The 22,958-nt window shown below is 45.7% G+C and overlaps 1 protein-coding gene across 1 annotated transcript in view; it reads right to left on the reverse strand.

The window, feature by feature from the left end:
- The window catches only part of PKNOX2 (PBX/knotted 1 homeobox 2), a 184,042-nt gene that overhangs the window by 130,467 nt on the left and 30,617 nt on the right, over positions 1 to 22,958 (reverse strand). The window contains exon 2 of the mRNA XM_015416319.1: positions 13,756 to 13,895. Within this exon, the coding sequence (XP_015271805.1) occupies positions 13,756 to 13,895 (140 nt within the window). The remainder of the gene's footprint in view (positions 1 to 13,755; positions 13,896 to 22,958) is intronic.

The raw sequence follows: 22,958 nt of genomic DNA on the forward strand, positions 1-22,958 counted from the left end.
TTCTCTGCTCTTCAGGGTAAAACACAGGATTGCCAGTATGAGGCTGGCAGCTGGCAGGAGACTCACAGTTTGGGGGACACAGAGGCCCTTTTCACATTACTGTCCTAAGCTGGATGTTATTCATTGTTGGCCCGGTTTCTAGTTAAGTCATACAGGGATGGGGGTTTTATACAGCAAATTCCCGTCTGTGAATGAGCCGTCTCTGAAGTGCTATGGTCATTTCAAAGAGTGCCACTTCCCCCTGCCACCCTTTTTTGCCTCAGATATTTTTAACGTTCTAAGGTGAGCGCTATAGCAAACGATGGTTGAGCCGCTTTTTTTTCTGTTTTCAACCCCTTCATTGCACTTCTGAATCACTGTGGTGTGCTGTTTAAAATGTCCATAGTGCTTCCTACAACGCCGATCTCACCCCCAGCCCTTTTTGCATGATCGCATGATCTTCCTTAGACTTTAAAAAAAATGTTCTAAGGTGAGTGCTATAGCGCTAAACCGCTAAAGCACAGAAGTTCTATAGTGGCACTACTGAGATGCACTGACTCAAAGGTATAGCACCATAGTGCTCACCTTAGAACATTTTTTTTAAAAGCCCAAGGAATATCATGCGACAAAAAAGGGTGGGGAGGGGGGAAGCAGCATTGTAGAAAGTGCTATGGATATTTTAAACATCACACCACAGTGATTCAGAAGCACAATGAAGGGGATGAAAACGGGAAAAACCACTTTCCCTCAAAAGCGGCTCAAACATGCTTTGCTTACCTGATGCAAGTGGGTTTGTATAAATGGGTAAATAAATCCCACTAGCAGCCGGTTACTAAAATGGGTCTGTCTGAAATGACCAAAAAAAATTGATTAGCAACCAGTTACTAAAACAGAATACAAAAGCAGTTTGAAAAGGTTCAGAGTCAATGTTCCCCCTAAGCTGTGGAGCCCTGTGAGCAAAAATTCTACTTTGTGAGCTATTGGCATTAAAGTTGTGAGCAGGTGATTTGGCTACTGCATAAATTAGTTTGCACTGGAGCCATCCTTCCTGAGCTAAGACAAAAATGTGTGAGCCAGAGGCTAAAAAACTGTGAGCTAGCTCATACTAACTCAGCTTAGAGGGAACACTGGTCAGAGTTAAACCACAGAGTTTTGACTGAATGCTAGAGCACTGCCAGTGACACAATAAGGTCACTTCTGGTTGTACCAGATATGACACCCTATGCCTCAGGAAGCTGGCGACTGTTTTCCCCATTCTCCTGCCCCCAGAGGTCATTTCAGGGGGGATCGCGGGGGAACGCAGTTCCCCCGGGTGAGGTGCAGGGGGGCGTGGCACATGACGAAGCCCCGCCCCCTGCTTCCGGCCGCCCCGCTTCCGGCCCTCATTCAGCCAGGAGGAGGCAGGAGAAGAGGGAGGGTAAGTTGCTTCCTCCATGCCTCTCCCCACCCCTGCCTGCCTGGGGCCAGGGAGGGCCTTGGCGGGGCTTCCTCGCACTACCGCTGGGCCCCTGATGTCAGGGTGTGTGGCATATGCTAATGAGTTATGCTAATGAGTTCCCCTAGCTCTTTTTCTACGAAATGACCCCTGCCTGCCCCCATTTTTCTCCTATTACTCAGCCAAGTGACAGCAGGAAGGGCTCATGGGGTGTCGAAGGTGTCTCACTCCCAGCAGGAACATGGCAACCTTAGCAAAACGTTGGGAGTTCTGCTTGTGCAGTTTGTCCCTAAATTCTTTAGCTTCTGACCCCAAGCATTTTCTCAAAATGCTAAATCACGGCCGGCAGTACACTTTCCCTGAACATTTTTAGTTTCTTCAGTCTTCTTGTATACTAACCGTGGAATCAGGTTTATAAGTTCACTCCTCAGTGAATGATGCAAGAACAGAATGATGATCAGAGTCACTGCTTGGAAGAGAAGGCAGTGAGTAGGGGGGAGGGCAGGAATAAAGGAAAGAGATGTATTTGCTGTAAGCCTCTGATCCAACTAGTATCTCCAAAGCTTTTTAGGTGTGTTACAACATGAGAAATCAAGTTGCCACAGGATTCTTTAGCAACTAACAACTTCGAGCCAAAGGCTCCCAATGGAAACATTTGATTCTATTGTCTCCAAGAAAAGGGCTGCTTTTACTAGATATTAAAGTAAAATAAAATAGAAAAAGATCCCTACGCAACTGAGTGTGTTATAGATTTCAGCTCTAACCATAAATCCATCAGAGAGTACATTTCTGTGGATGCCTCTGAAAAGCATGGTTTGCACTCTAGGAGAAGAAAGCTTCTGGATGGGGGGGGGGAATTCCACTAAATGTAGCAATGGCTGCACATGAGTTATTAATGCAAACGGCCAGAACAGACAAGCAAAACTCTGCTGTCCATTTAGGTGAAATAACTTAAGAGGCTCAAGACAAAACTGTGTTCATTCTCAACCAAGTTCTTAAGTTTAGAGGCAATTCTGACTGCATGATAGACATGGAAATAATCACTGCAAATCGTGCATGGTTTTGTATGCAGTTGCTGCCAGGAGGAGGATTCATTTAAAAAAAAAAAAAATATTCCCCTAAACAATGTTCACAGTAAAGGACAGGCCTGTCTTGTGCTGTCAGGTCCACCAACTAAGATCCTCTTCTGAAGCCCTACCCTCTGTGTCCACAACTCCAGAAGTGAGGGTGGCGGATACCAGAGACAGGGCTTCCCCAGTGGTGGCACCTCACCTGTGGAATGCCCTCCCCAATGGAGGCTCACCATCAGGCACCTGCCCTACTCTTTCTTTTAAGTGCCAGATCAAAATATTTTTTTAAAACATATGAGAAAAAATGCATTTTTTTCTTTGGAGGTTTGAAATGAATGAAACCCCCACTTTGAGTTTTAAAAGTCACCCCCACCCCCCGGCCAGAGAATAGGCAGAAATGGGGGAAGTCAGTTCAATAGCCTTTCAGACTTACCTCAGCCCACCTTCATACAAATACTAACAGTTCTAGCAGGAGAGATAATGGGTGGGTCAATCTCCCCCCCACTCCAAGCAGTGAACAGAGGTTTGGAGGAAGAATATACTGGAGAGACTTCAGGAAGGAAAATTCTGGAGTCTTCAGGGAAAGCTTCTCTGACCTGGCCTGACCTCATCAGGGGTGGAGAAAAGAGAGATGATAAAACTCAGGGGAGCAAAGAGGGAGGGCTCCCATCAGAGCAGACAGAACTCTTAACTGAGGTCTAGAGGAGGTGGTCATTAGCCAGATGATGCCAAGATTGCTGAAGGAAGCTTCAAAGTAATGGCACTCTGTAGAGATCTATAACATCCTGAGCTGCAAGTGGCTATTCCTCTAGTGTGCACAAGGCAGTAAACTGCCCCCATGGTGACCAGGTGCTGGGCAGCCGGAGACATAAAGGCAAGGCCTCAGAACTTGGAAGGGAAGGTGGGAGTCCTGACCCTCCTGGCAGGCAATTCCTACAAAGGTCAGGTGTGGCGGCGGGTTATCAGACAGAGAGAGAGAGAGAGAGAGAGAGAAGCCTCTCCAGGTGTTGGGAACCTTGGAGGGCAGAACTTGCAGGCCAGAGCAGGCCCATTTCGCCTCACCCTACAATTTATCTAATGCTTTTAAAAATTGTTTTTGCATTTTGCTTCTACCCTGAAGACCATTTTCCTAGGCTGATTTTAGGCTGCTAAATGTTCTTATTTTGCTTTTTAGCTCTATTTGGTTTTTTAACTATTTGTTCATTTTAATGCTCTTTGTGCTTTTTTGATTCTATCATATATTGCTTCATGAACTGCCTGTAGCAGGTCTCTGCAGAGGTGGCACATAAAATTTCTAAATAAATAAATAATGGTGCCATGTAAAAAAAAATGGGTCAGTTTATCAGTGTCACTGTTGGGAGCAGCAGAATGGACCTCACTGAAGAAATACCATTTGTTGCAGAGTGTGCACTGCTGTTGCTACTTAAGTGCGAGCCACTTGTGGTCCCCTGCTGGGGAGAAAAGGTGTGTCGTAGTGTTCTCTCCATGTACGCTAGAGACAAGATGTATCCATATCCAGTACAGAAACATAACTTATATGATAGTCTGAGGAGGGAGCTGAACCCTGAAAAATGCACTAGCAACCTGCACCAGTACCAGGCCTCTCAGAACTCCTTGGAGAAAAGGCTGGATAAAATATACTAAATAAAAGGTACACTTAGGCAAAAATGGAGATGACCCAAGATGATGATTTACTAGGGCCAGGTAAGGAAATACTGGGGCTGAGAACTGCACAGTTGTCTCTAGGTGTGCAGTGGTCTTCCAAGTTTCTAGCAGGGCCATATCAGTAGAGGCCTCTCACTTCTGGGACTCTCTTCCTACAGAGATATTCAACCTTCATTTTAGGTGCCAGATTAAATAACTTCATTTTATTCCCAAGCATTTAGTGGTTGTTTTTGCTGGCTTGTACAAGTTTTTACTAACTGGTTTTATGTTTCCCCCTCTGAGATTTCTTACGTGGTTTTAAGGCTGTGGTTTTACTATTTATTTTTTATTGTTGTTTCAGTATTATTTGGGTGTTTACTCTGCTAGTGAACGGTTTGATTCGGGAACGCATTTGGAGCTCATAGGGTAGAAACCTCTCAAACAAACAAAATAATCAGTATAACATGCCAAGTGAGATATTATTACCATTGAGCAAAGTACCAATCTTAAAAATCTGCATTTACTTCCTCCATGGCAACAATGCTAAGGCAAGGCACTTCCTGTTCCATTCCCAGGTGGTTGTTGTCAACTGTACAAGCAAATGCAAATGCAGCAGATCTGCTCACTGATGAGTGGATGATGAGCAGAAAGCAAGTCAATGGCTGCGATCATACGCAGCGGCACACATATGATTCCCCCACAGATTAAAGGGAAGTGATCAGACAGACACATCTGTCCCGTGTCCCGGAGTCATTGGTGGGGCGCCTTGTTGTGCCGCAGGAGCGTCGCAAAAAAGCCACCGGGGGCTGCTGCCACACACGCTAAGTAATCCACTTTCAATCCACTTTCAGTGCACTTTCAAAGTGGATTTTGCCAGTTCACACAGTGAAACTCCACTTTGAAAGTGTACTGAAAGTGGATTGAAAGTGGATTACTTAGCGTGTGTGGCAGCAGCCGGGGAAAGGTTAGTAGTATTCAGAACTGCGGAGCAGGCGGGCTGAAGTCTGATCGTGCAAATGCGCGTCAGTTCGCCCCGGGGCAAACAGCCTTCCTTCCCGCCCGCATTTCCTCGGTGGTGTGATCAGAGCCTCTCTTAAGTTGCCATAATTTTCTCCTGGCTGCCGTGTATCTCCCCATCCCAAGCAGTGCCAATGATGTTATGTGAAGATGTACCCAGAGAGTGCATGTCCCTCTCCAGTGTACAGAAACAGCACACAAACACCTGTAATGGCCTTAAGTAATCCCAAGCACTTTCCAAACCAAGGCACCAGTTATTAACCTGCTTTTACTTTGCTTTTGGGGACTGTATGGGGCCTCCCATAACTATTTCCATAGCAACTAATGTACTTCAGATGGGAAAACTGGAAGAAGATGGAAGAAGATCAAAGGCCAATTCGGTAAGTGGCACGAACAAAACAGGAGACGGGCATAAGGTGGTGAGATTTGCTTCTGCCATTGCTAGGTTTGGACACTGCATAGTGAAAGCCGGGGGGGGGGGGGGGAGCATCCTGGCCATAATACGATAAGAACCATAATAATAAACGAAAAACAAGTTAACCGTACTGAATAAGGGCATAAAATTATCGACCTTGTTATTACAAAAGCTTTAACTCGATTTGCTGTAATTTAATAAAGATATGCTGTATCTATTCATCTTCTTTAATTTACTCAAAAACTTATTTATGTTGCCTTTCCAGGTAAAAATGGCCACAAGGTTGTTACCAATAATAAATATCACATTAAAGCACTACTTTGGACAAATCACCACCTCCCCCCCCCCCCAAATCAGGAAGTGAAACCTCAAAAGACAAATTCACAGTGCAATCTTAAACACAGTTACATCCTTCCAAGCCCATTTACGTCAGTGGATTTAGACGAGCATCACTCTGCTTAGGGATCCCATTGTTAACTGCCAAAGGGTATTCTGACGAGGTCTGACTGACTTGAGGCCAAATGCATATGGGTGCTGCAACTGAAAACGCCATCCCATGAATGTCAACTCACCGTGCCTTGGATGGTGTGGAGACCTGGGAGATGGCCCTGAGAGACCTGAGTATAAGGGTAGCTTCAGACAGCTGTCTTTAAGATAGCTTGAGCCAATGAACTTTAAGGTTTTAAAGATCAAACTGAACATCTTGAACTAGGTCTGGAAACAGACTGCTAAGGAATAAAGCACAAACATTCCAGGTATGTATTACTTGACTAAAGTTTAAGTCGTATTAAGCTTTTTTAAATGGATAAAATAATTAAGATATTCTTAAGATAATATTTGTTAGGTATGTTTAGATGTTTACGCACAGATTTTAAAAAAAAACCCCTCCCATTACTACATATCTGATTCTTCCTCTTACTAAAATATTTTTGCAATCAATAATATCAGTTAAAGAGGTTCTTTAGCTGTTATGTAGCCAGCTAACATGCAAAGCTCCAGTATGCTTCTTTATTTAATCAGGAGAGTTTTACCCTGTCACCGAGAATCACAGACTTCATTCTCATGGTTTAGATGGGGGGAAGCTATATTTTTTATTAACAGTACTCCTCACTTTAGGATTGAGTTCATTTCTTCCACTCTTTTAGGGTTTTTTGTTCCATAATTTCACTGTGACCTGAGACCCACTCTTCCTGAACTCTGGTTTAAGTAGGAGAATTTCTAAAATTAACTCCAGAATTGGATAATGCACCGTTTGATACAGCTTCCCCAGTTTGTTTTCATCCCCCCCACCCCAGTGCCGATGCACTGACAGTGCACTCACTGATTAAACATGACACCCCCCCTCTCAATACAATCATTCCTATGATTATGTCAAGATTCTTTTCGTATTTTGTTTTACTGTTGTGCATATGTGCTTCTGTGAACAGGTAAAACACCACACACAAAGAGGGTTGGTGCATTTATCTGTACAACCATACCAAGACTGCTTTATTGCAGTATGTTAATCAATTCACACATGTATACATGTGTCAAATTTCAGGGGGGAAATGTTTACCTGTAACTGATGATCTTTGAGTGGTCATCTGCATTCACACTGATGGGATAAGGTACCTGCACTGATCCCAATCAGTAATTTACAAGCTCCATAGAAAAGGGATTGTCATGCCTTTTCCCCGGGGCATGCGCAGGAACTCCACCATGCATCCCACAGGGGCAGGGCATGGACATCCTGTCAGTTCCTTCTGACCACTGTGTAACCCCCTAAATTTACAACTGGAGGCTGACAGCGGAGGGAAAGGTCGGGTGGGCAGTGTGAATGCACAAATGACCACTCAAAGATCATCAGTTACAAGTAAGCAACTTGTTTATCTTCTTTGTGGTCTCTGTGCATCACACCAATGGGAGAGTAGCAAGCTCTGGTGTACCTGGTGGAGGGTTCTGGCAGCTACTCAGTCGCACGCTGCTTGGAGAATGGATCGTTCCAGTGTTGCCTGCTGTCCTGCACGAATGTCCAGGATGTAGTGCTTGATAAACATGTTAGGTGTCGCCCATGTGGTTGCCTTGCAAATGTCATGCAGAGGGAACATGCCTGATATCATAGGGAGGGCTATGGCAATAGAGGTGTCCAACTGCACAGTGTTGAACACCAGGTTTGTTACTTCTGGCTGAGGTTGGATGATAGAGAGACTCAGCATGCAGCCCATCCTCTTGACCAGATCTCCATATGATTTGAGGTCCTCAGAGGTGAGATTGGCATGTCCTCGTTCACTTGTACAGGTGGCAATGGATTTGGATGAGGGTTCTGCTGTTCCTAGTCATTGTCATCCGAGTCGGCACCAGAGGTGCTATGTAGGTCTTCAGCACCGGAGTGTTCTGAGTCCAACGGGAGGGTCCGCTGAGTGATAGTGTGTGCCAGGGATGATTGCAGTCTGTGTGGTGTCACTGCAGGTCTCGTGGCTAATGCTGCAGCCTATCTGATCATCTCCCCGGAATGTCTTCTGGGTTGGTGCCAATGTCTTTTCAGTACTGATGGCCCAGTAGTCATAGTCATCAATGGAACTACAGGTCTGCGAGGGGATTTGGAGCAGTGAGAGATAATAGAATGCTGTTCCCAGTCCGGGCATCTCTGCATTTGAAGTCAAGGGAAGGCTGGGTGGAGAGAGTAAACCACCAGAATAATGCTCCTGCATTCGACAGTCTTGGTGTCAAGGAGAGGAGGGGCAGTTATGAAGTTGGGGGTGGTAGGTGTCCAGGCAGGTGTCATCAAATTGGCGGCGGTGATCAGAGCCGATTGTTGATCCCTGAGGGGAGGTCTCTCTACTTGTCAACCTGGAATGAGAGGTGTGTGGTGTGCTTCGCTGAGTCAAGGCTGTCTCATCCATCTTGGACTCCGAAAAGCGGAGTGGATGAGTGGAAGCTGTGGGTTTCGATACCAGAAAGAGTTCACCCAAAGGATTGGTGAATTGAGCAGTTGAAGAGGTGGAATCATTGAGGTCAATGTTGGGTCCAGCATTGGAGACTTATCGGCGGTGGCATGCTCACGAGTCACGGAGCCTGACGTAGGGCTTGGGGACTTTCAGTGTCAGTCTGTTTGTGGGCCCATGTGCTTGCCCAACTTGTGGCCTTTCTCCCTCTTATGTTTTTTTTAGCAGGGGAGGCTGACGAGGATTTGGAGGTCGATCCTGATCTCTTCAGAGTTGACACACCATTGGCCGTGGTCTTAAGGTGTGCAAGGAGTGGCTTGGAGGTGCAACATGCCCTATTGATGCCGAGGTCAATTCACCTGTTTCTCCCACATCAGAGGTTTTCCCAGCCATTTTGGAAGGGGCTGAGGCGGAGTCCAGTAATGCCACCTGGAACCTCGCTGCTCGATTTTTTCTGGTCCATTTTGAAAATTTCAAGCAATGGACACAGGAATCTGTCTGGTGTGCTTCCCCAAGGCACAGGCGGCACAAAGAATGGCCGTCCGATGGAACGAGCTTGCTCCCACACCGGGAACACCTCTTGAAGAAGCTCCACATAGATCAAGATGGGGAAGGGGTGGGTGGCCAGGAGAGAAAGTTCAATGAAAGACGGTTCTTTAAAAAAAGTTTGGTTAGTGGAGTCGGCAATAGGCTTCATGAAGAAGAAACCAAAGAAAGGAGCTAAAGAAGAAAGGTAAATTCACTGACCAGAATGCTGAAGAAAGGCGTCCTGTTCGTGTGGTGGTCAGAAGAGAACTGGCCGGATGCCCATGCCCTGCCCCTGTGGGCATGCGCGGTTGAGTTCCTACTCATGCCCCAGGGAAGTACGTGAAAATCCCTTTTCTATGGAGCTTGTAAGCTACTGATCAGGGTCTGCACAGGCGCCTTATCCCATTGGTGTGATGCAAAGAGATCACAAAGAATATCTGAAAGCTATGGCAAAGTGTATGCACACTATGCTCTACATAATACAAAATCTAGATTTTAAAAAAATGGAAAAAGAGAGCATTCCTAATTCAGGAAGAGAATTTTAGAAGCAACACTAAAGCTGGCTGGCTATCTTATACCTTTCTTTGCTCTTCTCCTGATACTACCTTTTAACTGAGCAAAGCTCTGGCTTACAATTCTTCGAATGGGGTTTGGTGCACCCTTGCGCAGGTGTGGGAGAGCAAATTAAGTACCGCATATATATTTCTTTTATCTGTACTCTCCAAGAGGAGAGCATAAAAGCTACAGCTTAAGCGTTAATTTGAATTGAATGGGGCCTTGTTAAATTTATTGACATGAAATGAAAAATCCCCAATGCGGTTTTGAACTGTCATGCTACCCAGAGGCAAGAAATTTTAATTAAAAAAAACCCTCCAGGCACTCGGTATGATATACAAGTCTTCCATTCAAACAATCTTCTTTCCTGGCTCTTGCTCCCCATTTCTATCCTGCACAAATTCTTTCCTTTTCTTAAGCTCCTTTCCTGGATACACGAAACACACATCTGCTAATGTATGGTACTAAATAGTACAAAATAAAAAATTGCAACAGTCCATTTCCAGGCACTTTTAAACCTCATTTTAATGGTGGTTTTAACACTGATATAGTAAATTCTGGTTAGGAAGGTTTACCTGCTGTCAGCTATGCTGCCATGAAGGTTGAGGAGCTCGGTCTGTGTCTGGTTAATTGCCACTGTATTCCTTTCTGTGCTTTTTCTGCTTTGCGCTGAAATGCTTATCTATACAGATGTGCAGGAGGGAGTTGTATTGTCTGGGTTTTTCCTAGGTGCCGTGGGAGAGTGTTGGTTCTCAGCTTTAGCTACCTAACGGTCTCCAAGCTTTATCCCGCGCACAGGAGGGTGCCTAATTGGCCAGTGCTGTGGGGTGTGTGTGTGCATACGAATACCCTATATCCTATTATGCCCATGGGGCCGCCACCATTCTTAACAGCCCTTATGTTACTGCATCTATAGCTCTGCAATAAAAGTATTACCATTCTGGAATGCGTGTACTTCGTTGTTGGCTGTGGGTTCTGACACCTGCTCACTCACTGCATCAGACACTGGCTGTCGATGGGCACACAAAAGAGATTTCCTGCTATGACCTACTGTGCTCACCCAGTGATGGAACAGCAGTCCAGGGCCAGCGTTAACATCCCCTGAGGTAGGGCAGATGCCAGGGCCCAGGGCTTCCAGCAGGCCCCAATGCAGTTGACCTCCCCACTCATTTATTTATTTTCTAGCTCTCTACCATCCTTCTAGCTATACTTACTGCCCAGTGGCACTAAGAACAGGGCTGCAGGCAGTGGAGAGCACGGGTAGTGGGAGAACTCATGAAGGGGCAGGGGAAGGAGACAGAGGCATGTGGGAGGCAAGCTGGTGAGGGAAAGGGAATAAGAATGTGCATGGGGCCCTGGTGGTGGGTAGAAGAGGGGAGGGGGCCGCAGAGCCCCTCAGAACCAGTAACTGGCCCTGCAGCAACCACTTACACATATATAGTAATCATCTGTATTGAAGGGCAAAACACCAGATATTCACTCATTCCTATTGTTTACACCTTACCTTTTCTCCTATTGAGTTCAGGATGCCATAATAGATGGAGTTGATTCCATACACTGCTGAGCCCCCCCCTCCTCAGTGTCTGCCCTCTCCAGACTCCACCCCCAAATCTCTAGGAATTCTCCAGCCTAGAGTTGGCAACCCTACTGAGGTGTCTGTTGGAGGAAAGGGTCTATAGTGCCTTGTGTTGGCTGAACTGTGCCCCCTGTCTGCTGTCATGGAACATCCCTGGCAACAGTAGGAAGTGTGCATAGGCCAACCATGGCCAGATCCAGTTGTGTTTTTTTTGGGGGGGAGAGGCAGGGAGAATTTTGAACTCCCAGTACCTAATTGCAAGCATGGGGGAGACTTTCATTAACTTTAACTGTTCCCACAAGGAGGAAGTTCTCAGACTGAAGAGTAACCTTGTCATACTGAAATCTTTCTGCCCACCGTATGGAAACTAGACAGTGCTCCCTCTCTTTGCAACAGCATACGGAGAAGAGACTCTGATCGGCATGCAACTATACCTCACTTTGATTTGTAACTCCCAGAATCCTCCAGGGTTGTGAAGATAACAATTGCCATTTATTGCTTGCTAACACCAATTTAAATTATTACAGCAGTTTTATAACATTTTAACACGGATGTAAGCAAGAACCTAAAAAACCCAAAGGTGAATGAGGAGAGACCGAGAGAGAGAGACCAAGAGAGAGAGAGAGAGAGAGAGAGAGAGAGCTCTGAAATGCCAGAGTCTTAAAAGTATAATTGCAAAAATGCCTTTAAAGAAAATACACATAGGAATGTAGAATATTTGGTAGCCCATGAAAAATCTCTCTTTCTCTCTGGCTGCATATAAACAGCAGGTTTCTAGGAAATTGGAAGCAGTGTTGTGGTGCTCTACATGTTCACATTCTCTGTCCTGTCACATTCTCTGATCAAAGTGGTCTCTGCAGCACTTCAAGCAATACTTAGGAAAAGCCCAAATTAGCTCCCAACAACACAAGCAGCACTGCTGCAAGAGAAGTGTGTACATTTTTGGAGGGACTATTGTAGCTTCTGTTTGACTTTATGAAGTTCTTCATTATGGGGTTCTCTTTTTTCCCTGGCGGGAGATTGTCCATGGGGTCGCGAAGAGTCGGACTCGACTGTGCGACTGAACAACAAAATGTCTGTGTGCTTGTGCAAGTCAGGGCTTTTTTTGTAGAAAAAGCCCAGCAGGAACTCATTAGCATAATATGCCACACCCAACAGCAGAAACACATTAGCATATTAGGCCACACCCCACATGTTACCAGAAGTGTAGTCATCCAACCACACCCACCTTTTGCTTCTTATTCTCTTTACTTTGTTGTCAAAACCCTGGGCTTTTTTTGTAGCAGGAACTTCTTTGCATGTTAGGCCATACACCTCTAATGTAGCCAATCCTAATGAGTGTCTGCTGTTAGAGGTGGCCTATTATGCTAATTAGTTCCTGCTGGGCGTGGCCAACTCAGGAGCCAGTTCCTGTGCGTTCCTGCCCAAAAATAGCTCTGGTGCAAGTATACCTGTGTCTGGAAGTCATGTTGACTTCTGGCGACTCCTACTGGGGCATGGAGGACATTCAGAGAAGTGGTTTGATAGCTTGCCTCCATGTCACGACCCTGATATTCCTTGGAGGTCACCCATCCAAATACTTGCCAGGGTTGGCCCTGCTTAGCTTCCGAGATCTGACAAGTTTGGGTTTGCCTGGGCTATCTGGGTCAAGGCATCATGGGGTTTTCAAAGCAAGAGATGAGCAGAGGTCGTTTGACATTGGCCTTCCTCTACACAGCAGCCCCAGGCTTCCATCCAAGTATCAATCCTGTGCTTAGCTTCTGAGCTCTGACAAGATTGGGCTAGTCTGGGCTATTTGGGCTACTTCACAGTATTATTATCCCCATACCAAATACAGGGTGGTGGTGAAAGTTGAAAGAGAGTTCAGATTGCCTAAGGTCAGCTAGGGTGCTCATGGCAACGGTGAGATGTTTGAACTTCCTGACTCGCCATGTAGATTTTTATCAACCACGTTACACTAGCTTAAAACTAAATTAAGGAAAAGAAGATGCAGTCATTCAGGATAATAATCAGCCACTTGCCACTAACTGCATCCCCAAAATATCTAATAGGTACCGGACCCAGGAGACTCGTGCGACCACAATGTGAACAGCAATCACAATACCGATACTTATGCTTCCTGGAGGTAGCATCCCCATTTCCCTCAGGTACAAAATACTGCAGCTCTAAGTGCTCATAAAACCCACAACAGAAGCGCAACCTCAGGACTGTGCGCAGTGAACGAGACTCAAATGCACACATTCCCCGCAAAAAGGAAACTCGATTGTGCAGAAAGCCCCCCCTTTCCTCCATCGAAACATTAGCTGCCACACCACCATCATCATCATCATCACTCTGTTGCCTTGTAATTTAACTCTCTCTAACAAAGAAAGCAAATGTTTTTTAAGTAACTCAGCTTGAGGCTCCGCTAGTTTAACATGCGCTGGAACCTATTTCTCTGTCAATTGACAAAGAGGGCTTTAAAAAAAAGAAAGAAAGAAAGAAAAGAAGTCTCTGTGCAGCATGTCGTTGACAAGTTAGCCCCAGGCCAAATTCCAGTAATATCTCAACATGCCACTACAGGGATGGGAATCCACATTAAAGAACAGCCTGGCAGCAGAATCCCTCTGTACCTGTAGACAGCCCGCTTGTCAGCCTCCAGCTGCGCCTGAGGGTCGATGGGAGTACTGGGAAGGGGAGTGCTGGCGGCTGCCGAGGGCGTAGAGATGTGCACGGGCTGTGCTTTCGCCGGCTGTTGCGCTGTGGCAGTCATCTGTCAAAAAAGAAGACGAGAACGCAAGAGGCTTAAAAGACAGAACCAGATCAAACTCCTAAAAGTGTGTGCAATTGCTGGTGGGAGGAGAAGCGGCAAGAGCACGTGGGCTTCCGCGAGCTGCTTGCCAACAGATCTGAGCGTTCCCCGTGTCTCATACCGAAAAGTTCTTCACCTGCCTTCTAGACGCATTTATTGAACTCGGCTCATGCCAGAATGCTAGCTGTGCTCTCCCACAGGACTGTAATTATGTCTGTATACGTGTTCCAGGTTTGTTTGTTTGTTTTGTTCTTTATAGCTTTCTGTATCATCATGGTTTTTTAAAAAAAATAACGTGTCAGAAACTCAGCGTGCATAGATATTTACCAATCAATATTGGCTTTGAACCACAAGGAAAGGCAGGAAATAAATAACCATAGCTAGAGGTCCAACAACTATGGGGAGGATGTGCCCCCTCTCTCCCTGCAACACCACCCTGGTGAGAAGCTGACTACTTGGCCCCAACTGTTGGCCAGATTACAAGCAGCCGCAGGGTGTTTACTTCCCTATTCCCTGGCAGACAGATCTTTACTCTTAACTGCAGGCATGTTATAACGTCAATTTGTTATAAATTGCCTTGGGGATCATTTGATTGAGATGTGGGATACGCTTTTCTTTAAAAAAAGCATTCTTGGAAAGCAATGAGAAATATTAGAACAATTAGCAAAGAGGAGGTGGGGAGGAGGCAGCCTGATATAGCACGATCTCATCAGATCAGGGAAGCTAAGCAGGGTCAGTACTTGGAAGTGAGACCACCAAAGAAGACTTTGCAGAGGAAGGCCATGGCAAACTGCCTCTGCTTCTCACTTGCCATGAAAGCCCCTTGCTGGGGTGGCCCTATATTGGAGTGATGCCTGGTTTGTGTATAAAAAAGGATTTTGGGACCTTGGTTGTTTGTTCCTGCCTTCTAAACTTTACTTGATGATGAAACTCAGAAACCTATGCTTGAGTGTTTAAGCAGAAGCTGAAAAGAAAGCCTCTCTCCTCAAAGTTTGGAAGGCCTTGTTGAATAGCAGAAACACTTATTTGTTGGCAACACATTATCTGGTGTTAGTGTGAATACAAAGTTACCTCAGTTTTATTATCTGTTCACCTCATACATCCTACACCTGCTTCTACCTGACCTTTTCTCTTCCAAGTTAAATAAAACATTTTGTTTATCTTGAACTTCCAAAAGCCTCTTGTGTGCCATTCCAAAAGCAGAATATTAGGTGATTTTGTTGCTCCCCCCCGTTCCTTGGGCTGGGCCAGCATAGATAGATAGACAGACAGACAGACAGACAGACAGACAGACATATATCTTAAAGCGACTGGGTGGGACAGCCACAGACAAACAAATAAGAAGAAAATACATAAAGGGACTGCTCAGCTAGAAAGAAGATAGAGGGGAGAATCCTGCATATGAGGGAGGGAAGAGGGTGAAATCATCATAGGATGTTTTGGAGGTCATTAATTTATAGGGTCACCATAGGCTGAAAGCGACTTGATGGCAAAAAACACAGAAGAAGAAGAAGAAGAAGAAGAAGAAGAAGAAGAAGAAGAAGAAGAAGAAGAAGAAGAAGAAGAAGAAGAAGAAGAAGAAGAAGAAGAAGAAGAATTCCCCTCCCCACAACAGACACCCTGTGAGGTAGGTGGGGCTGAGAGAGCTCTCTTGAGGATTGCTTGTGAAAGAACAGTTCTGAAAGAACTTGTTACTGACTCAAGATCACACCAGCAGCTGCATGTGGAGGAGTGGGGAATCAAACCCGGTTCTCCCAGATTAGAGCCCGCACACTTAACCACGACACCAAACTGGCAAAAGCAATTGAGGGCAAAAGTTCTTATTCAACAGATGCATTTCTGATTCTAACAATTCATATACCTGTAAGTCTGGTAACAGGGTAATAGAAGTTTTAAAATGGGTAATGATGAGATCATTGATTCTCCATCCCTTTCTTTAACACCCAACTCAGGTTCCCGAGAGTAAGGGGAATGCACTCAGCACTTGCTGCAGATACTTTATATTATTTTTACTTCATATATTTATGGGCTGAGTCCTGGTATAAATTAACCTGACTGGGTTGCCCCATCTAAACAACTCATCTACTACGATTAGCAGTGGAGCTAGCCTTCCTCATGAGGTGGAGCCACCATCTTTCCAGGTGGGGGTTCCCAAATGAGTAAATGGGGGAGGGGGGATCACTATGTTATAACCAAAGAAAACTCTAGAATTCTCAGCAAATGTGAGCCTCTACAAGTATCTTAGTGTTTCTATTAGCATCAAAAACATACAACTTACATACGAATTACTTTTAAATTCAGACGCTTTTATCCACTTATAGTAAACTTTTGTTCTTCCACAATATCTTCAAATAACGCCTTCTGCTCTTTAAGGACTCTGCCACACTTGCAGACGTGCCACTAACTTCTTTAATCAGAAATTTTAGTACTGTAAAAAGATGTTTTTGTTCTTTAAACAGAAATGCTGCTAGTACCTGGGGGAAGAGTAGATGGAGCCAATTAGCACTCCTGGTGGGGCAGCACACCCAGCCCTACCCTGGCGACGGTCCTCAGCAGAGCAGAGACTTTTTGTCAGCAGCCCCAAGGATTTTGTTTCTTTGTGGCCTACGCACCCCACTTTCTTCTGCAGAACTGAAGGCAGTTTCCCCGCAGCTCTCCCATCCACTCTCATTACACCCAGTCTGCAGCATCTTATGCTTTCCAAACACTGGGCACTATGTAGGTTCCCAAGTGACATTTTTTTAAAAATATGTTTGTATTTGTTTTTAAATCTTCCTTAACAACAATGAACATCAAAAGCATTCCCCACAATGCAACATTATTTCAACCAGCTTTTCTGGATAACTTACAATCATTTTAGTGTCTTTTTGGTTTTGTTATTGTAATGTATCCAGTCCAGACAAGTCCAGAGACAAACGCCGAGCATCGCTCCAAGAGACAATGGACTATGCAGATCCTAGCCCGCTCCAATCAGGGGGCTAGGTTCCCGGCCGAGAGCCTATGAGACTCTCGGCCACTGTAAATAACCTATAGGGAAGTAGGGGTGTGTTTTGGGTGGCTGTTTCTCGGGGGATATAAGCCCGCCTCTGAGCTGGCCAAAGTCGTCTTGTTCCTGATCGAATAAAGTACGCTTTACTGAAATCACTCTCCGTCGGCGTACTTTTCAGTTATTTTTAAATTAAGAGTTTCATGCTATACTTTCTGTCAGGTGGTTTGTTTTGAAGGCTCCCTGGAGTGTGTGTAACAGTTTCTGTTTTTAGCATTGTGGGTGATGTTGGGATATGGCAAAAAAAGAGATTATGATGATGATGACTACTTGAAAACAAGTGAAAGTCACCTCCATTTTTGTAGCACAATTAAATAATTTGTAGGACACTTAAAATAAATTTTGTTTCAGGAGGGTAGCCATGTTAGTCTGCAGTAGAAGAGGGAGACCTGAGTCCAGCAGCAGCTTAGAGACTAACAAGATCTTGAGGGTATCTGAGCTTTCCAGGGTCAAAACTCCCTTTGTCAGATACAGAGGTCATTTCGGGGGGGATCGCGGGGGATCGCAGTTCCCCCGGGTGAGGTACAGGGGGCGGGGCACACGACGAAACCCCGCCCCCTGCTTCCGGCCGCCCCGCTTCCAGCCCTCATTCAGCCAGGAGGCAGGAGAAGAGGGAGGGTAAGTTGCTTCCTCCCTGCCTCTCCCCACCCCTGCCTGCCTGGGGCCAGGGAGGGCCTTCGCGGGGCTTCCTTGCACTCCTGCCGGCCTTGCAGGTCCACCGCCGGGCCCCTCATGGGGCTCGGCAGTGGAGCTGCAAAGCCGGCAGTGGCGGCCGGGACCATTGGGGGCGGGGTGTGTGGCCTTATGACACACTTCCGGTGATGTCAGGGGGTGTGGCCTTATGACACACTTCCGGTGATGTCAGGAGGTGTGGCATATCCTAATGAGTTATGCTAATGAGTTCCCCTAGCTCTTTTTCTACAAAATGACCCCTGGTCAGATACAAATATTTGTACCTGGCAAAAGCAGCTTTGACTCTCAAAAGCTCGTACCCCCCCCCCCAATCTTTTGGTCTCTAAGGTGTTACTGGAATCTCGCTCATCTAAAATACAGATCATTTTTGTATGGCTAACCTTCTGAAATGGTTTTTTAGTTTTGTATTTTTCATGTGCGTGCGCGTTTGTGTGCCCCTGGAAGTCATGGCAACCTCTGGTGACTGACCCCTACTGGGGGCCTGGAGGATATTCAGAGAGGTGGCTGAATAAGGCCTGCCCCCACGTCCCGACTGCTGATATTTCAAGGAAGTCTCCCATCCATGAACTTGCCAGATTTGACCCTGCTTAGCTTCCGAGATCTGATGAGACCGCGATTTCCTGGGCTATCCAGGTCAGGGTGCCTTCTGAATTTTTTTTTTTGAAACTTTCCTCCCTCCTTCTCCCTTTTAAACAAGAAAACCCTTCCTATCAAGTTTGAGATGGTGAATGACATTTAAGGGCAGGCGGTGGCCCTTCTCATATTAATAGATTCTAATATTTGGGTCCAGCACCCGGACTCTGCCTATTGCGGGCTATAGTCTGGATCGCAGAGACAGATTTTGTGCTACCCTGTGGCAGTCCCCAGAGTTTACACCAGATAGTCTTTGGGCCCCTTTGAGTCTATCATTCACTAAATTCTGTGTAATGATACTAACAGCTCCTGCCCTTTTCAGCACTTAGCTCAGATTATTTTTTGTAGGATTTATTCATTGCTGTTCCCCCCCCTCCCCTTTTTCAGAAGCTTAATGAAATTTGGTATCTACTGCACGCTCTCGCCTTCAGTCAAAGATGCGGAATTCCCGTTAGAGCTCATTGTTCAACCAGCGCAGGCAGTGCGTTGCCTGCTTTAGGTATAAGCAGGGCATTCTCTTTTATGATGGCTTTTTTCTTAAGCTACTATCATGCTTCGGAATAAATACAATTATCCCCATGTCTAACACAGCTTGCTGTTAATGCGCTATAGTGCCAAGTTTAAAAGAAAAATAAAGAGCAAAGGCCCCCTCTGCAAAGACTTCAAGTAGGTAATGAATCTGTATAAGGTTTCTCGGCAGTGAAAAAGGATTCCATGGCTCAGAAGTAGATTATGAGGTTTAAATGCCCTTCATGTATTTTGCAGCAAGCAGATAGAGGTCAGTGTGGTTTCCAGCTGTACCAATAACGCACCAAGCCTACCTTGCACAAACCTGAGGGAGGAGTGGAGGCAAAACAGAGGCCTTTCCAAACTAGCCTGCTCACAAAAGTCAAGCAGATGTAGTTTCACATGGCTGAAAGGAACCAAAAGACCATGAAGGAACTGCTGAGGGCAGAATTCTCCCCCTTTCCAGCCAACTGAAAATGCCATTAGCCTGTCCCCCAATTGTTTTAAGCACTGACAGAGAAAATGGACATGTAACTATACTGTGTCTTTTCCTCCCTGCCAGGGCTTCAAGCAGCCGAGGAGGAGGGCATCTTCAATTTAGGTAACAGTGTGTGGGGGGGAGAGTTAACCCCCTCTTTCACCAGTGCCACAATCCCAACCCAAATGCTTCCCCCCACCCCACACATGAGTGTGTTTTAGGGCCAAATGACACATCTAGACTTGTAATCATGCAAGTCCAGCATCACACATAGTATGGCCCTAAGAAGGCATAAGGTTAGACAGTGTCATAGATGCAACGAACATGAAATTGAGCAGACTTCAGAGGACGGCGGAAAACAGGAGGGCCTGGCGAGATCTTGTCCATGGGGTCGCGAAGAGTCGGACTCGACTGTGTGACTGAACAACAAGAAGAAGAAGGGCAGGCTCATTTCCCCATACATTTGTTTGTCCTGCACAATTAGTTCTCTAGTTGAAGAAGAAGAAGAAGAGTGGTTTTTGTACCCCACTTTTCTCTACCCTAAGGAGCCTCAAAGTGGCTACAATCGCCTTCCTTTCCTATCCCCACAACAGTCACCTTGTGAGGTAGGTGAGGCTGAGAAAGTTCTGAAAGAACTGGGACTGGCCCAAAGTCACCCAGCAGGCTTCATATGGAAGAATGGGGAATAAAAACCTGGTTTTCCAGATTAGAGTCCGCTGCTCTTAACCACTACACCACGCTGGCTCTCATGATGAAGACAAGGAACTATGCAGAACAATACAGACTTGCTGCCAAGACAGGAGAAGTCCTCCTTAGCCCATGTGAGCAGCTTAGATATTTTCCAGGTGCTGCATGTATAGCTTTCACATTCATCTCGACAACCACATGGGCTAAGAACTTGCTATTTTTAACCAAAAGCTAAGATCCTCAGTATGATGGACCGGGTAACGTTTTGTAAACTTGCTAGATCTGAGTCCAGTAACACCTTGGAGACCAACAAGATTTTGAGGGTATATTCAGGAATCAAAGCTCCCTTCATCAGATAGAAAAGTGTACACAAAATGTATCACATGCTGGTAGGAAAAGAAATTGCTTCACCTTGAGAGAGGGTAACACAGACGTTCCCATGATTATTGCATCTGCTGGGTGGTTAGAAAGCAGAGTGGCTGGGCTGAGGTCCTGAAAGATATGAATGGTTGAATCCAACCAGCTGTTCTGCAGGTGAAAAATGAAGAAGGCATCTTCTTTGATCACCTCAAAACACTATGCTGAACATCATGGGTTCTGCATTTACAAAAACCATGTAGCATAGACATTGTAGAATGGAGGGGAATCGGATACAACAAAGTGAAAAGGCTGGGTGGATCCAACCTGAAATCCCTTGATGTTGACTAGCACTATTAAAAAGCTGGGTGTCTTTGTCACAGAGTTTTGTTTTTGCTGTCAAGCAGGGCTCTTTTCTTTTTGTAGAAAAAGCCCAGCAGGAACTCATTAGCATAATAGGCCACACCCAACAGCAGAAACTCATTAGCATATTGGGCCACACCCCTGACAGCACCACTCATTAGCAAATTAGGCCACACCCCCATGTTACCAGAAGGGTGGTCATCCAGCCACACCCACCTTTTGCTTCTTATTCTGTTTACCTTGTTTGTAGTCAAATCCAGGGCTTTTTTTGTAGCAGGAACTCCTTTGCATGTTAGGCCACACACGCCTACTGTAGCCAATCCAAATGGGTTTCTGCTGTTGGGTGTGGCCTATTATGCTAATGAGTTCCTGCTGGGCGTGGCCAACTCAGGAGCCAGCCGGAACTCTGTTCCTGTGCGTTCCTGCCCAAAAATAGCCCTGCTGTGAAGTCACAGCTGATTTATGGCAAGCCTGTGGGGTTTTCAAGGCAAGAGATGTTCCAAGGTGGTTTGCTACCTCCACCACGTCACGTCTCCAATATTCCTTGGTGGTAGTACCCCATCCAGTATTTGGGAGGTCTCCCATCCAGACCCTACTTAGCTTCCGAGATGAGATCATGCTACCCTGGGCTATCCGTGTCAGGCCAGGGCACACAATTTTAGGACTCAGTGAAAGATCCTGTTTGAGTTTCAGGGTTCTCATTGCCGTTCTGTGAAAACAGGATGAAAAGAGCAAAACATGGGGGGGGGGGAAGGCCCAATGGCAACATGCTGTGGAAAAAAACAAAAACAAAGGAAAAGTCCCAACCCAAACTAAAAAAATAAAATGAAATAAATCATGGCGGGGAGGGGGAGGCAACTCCTTTTAGAACACCTATTGTTGTTGATGTGGCCAGCCTAATGAATCATTATGAGTTTCTAGACCACCGAAAGGGCTTTTGGAAATTCTAAATAGGATTTAAGGCAATTCTATTACCCTCTATTGCTGTAGCCTGAATGCATTTCACAGCCAAGTGACCAGGGGTCTGTGCAATGTAAGAGACTATGGAGCTTTTTTTTTTAAGAGCTAAGAGGAATGTAAAGCGAGCGTGAATGCATTTTAACACAGCGGTATTGTCAGGGTTACACAGCCTCTGTCATGTAGACAGCCCACCCCACCCCATCCTTCTCCTGGCCACTTTTGAGTTAATTAAACCAGAATGCTGATGCTAATGATTGATCAAAGCACTGGCGTACGGGCTTTAACAAATGGCTCTTGGGGTAATTTCCAAGCTCACAGCATCACACCCCCTTCAGAGGAGACACATTTAGAAATAACATAAAATAAAACAAAGCCAGAGTCTGTGTCAAATGTAAAAGATGCAGGTAACAGGGCTTATAACAGAATTACATGGACATACATACACTTGTGTGTGACGAAGGAGCTTTGACTCTCAAAAGCTTATACCCCGAAAATCTTGTTGTTCTCTAAAGTACTACTGGAATCAAATCTAACTGTTCTACTGAAGATCGACACGGCTACCTCATGAAACTATGTATACACTACCTATAGATTTATAAAACTTCAGTCATGCAAATACCACAATCATAATTAGGATTTATATAGCACTTCCAGTATTCAAAGCACTCATCCTATTTGAAATTCTGACAACAACCCTGTAAAGTAGGCTAATATTATTTCTATACAGCAAGTGGTGGAATGAGAGGCTGAGGGAGGGAGTAACTTGTCTAGGGTCGCAATCGCACGCACAGTTAGCAGCACGAATGCCGGGTGGATTTAAAGGGCGCGATCAGACATGAACATCTGGGAAGCGCCCTGCACCTGTCGGCAATCCGTTTTGCTCCACTGCAGAAGCAGAATAAAAAGACACCAGGGAAAGTCTAGTAGCAAACGAGTTGCTATGGGCCATGGACGGACTTTCCCCTGTTTGATCACTCCAGCGCGCTCTCATGGCGTTGGGATGGTCTGATTGGGCCATCCAGACTCCATGCCATTGTCCCCCCCGCTTCTTGGTGTGTGCATCATTGCACACTCCATAGGGAGCCCTCAGTGCTGAGATGCGATTTATTGATTCCCCATTTAAGCAAATCGGAAACAAATTGCAAAAAACCCCACAACCCCGACTCACCCGTGGTTGTGTCTGATCACGCAGTGGTGGGCTGCCCCTGCAGCTTCAAAGGACTGTGTGATCATGCAACTGCGGGTCAAATTCCTCCGGAGGGAATAGCTTTGCTTCCCCCCCCCCCCCCGCTTTTTCTTG

The sequence above is a fragment of the Gekko japonicus genome, unplaced genomic scaffold, assembly GCF_001447785.1.
Source record: "Gekko japonicus isolate JY-2015 unplaced genomic scaffold, Gekko_japonicus_V1.1 scaffold751, whole genome shotgun sequence".
Taxonomy (NCBI): domain Eukaryota; kingdom Metazoa; phylum Chordata; class Lepidosauria; order Squamata; family Gekkonidae; genus Gekko; species Gekko japonicus.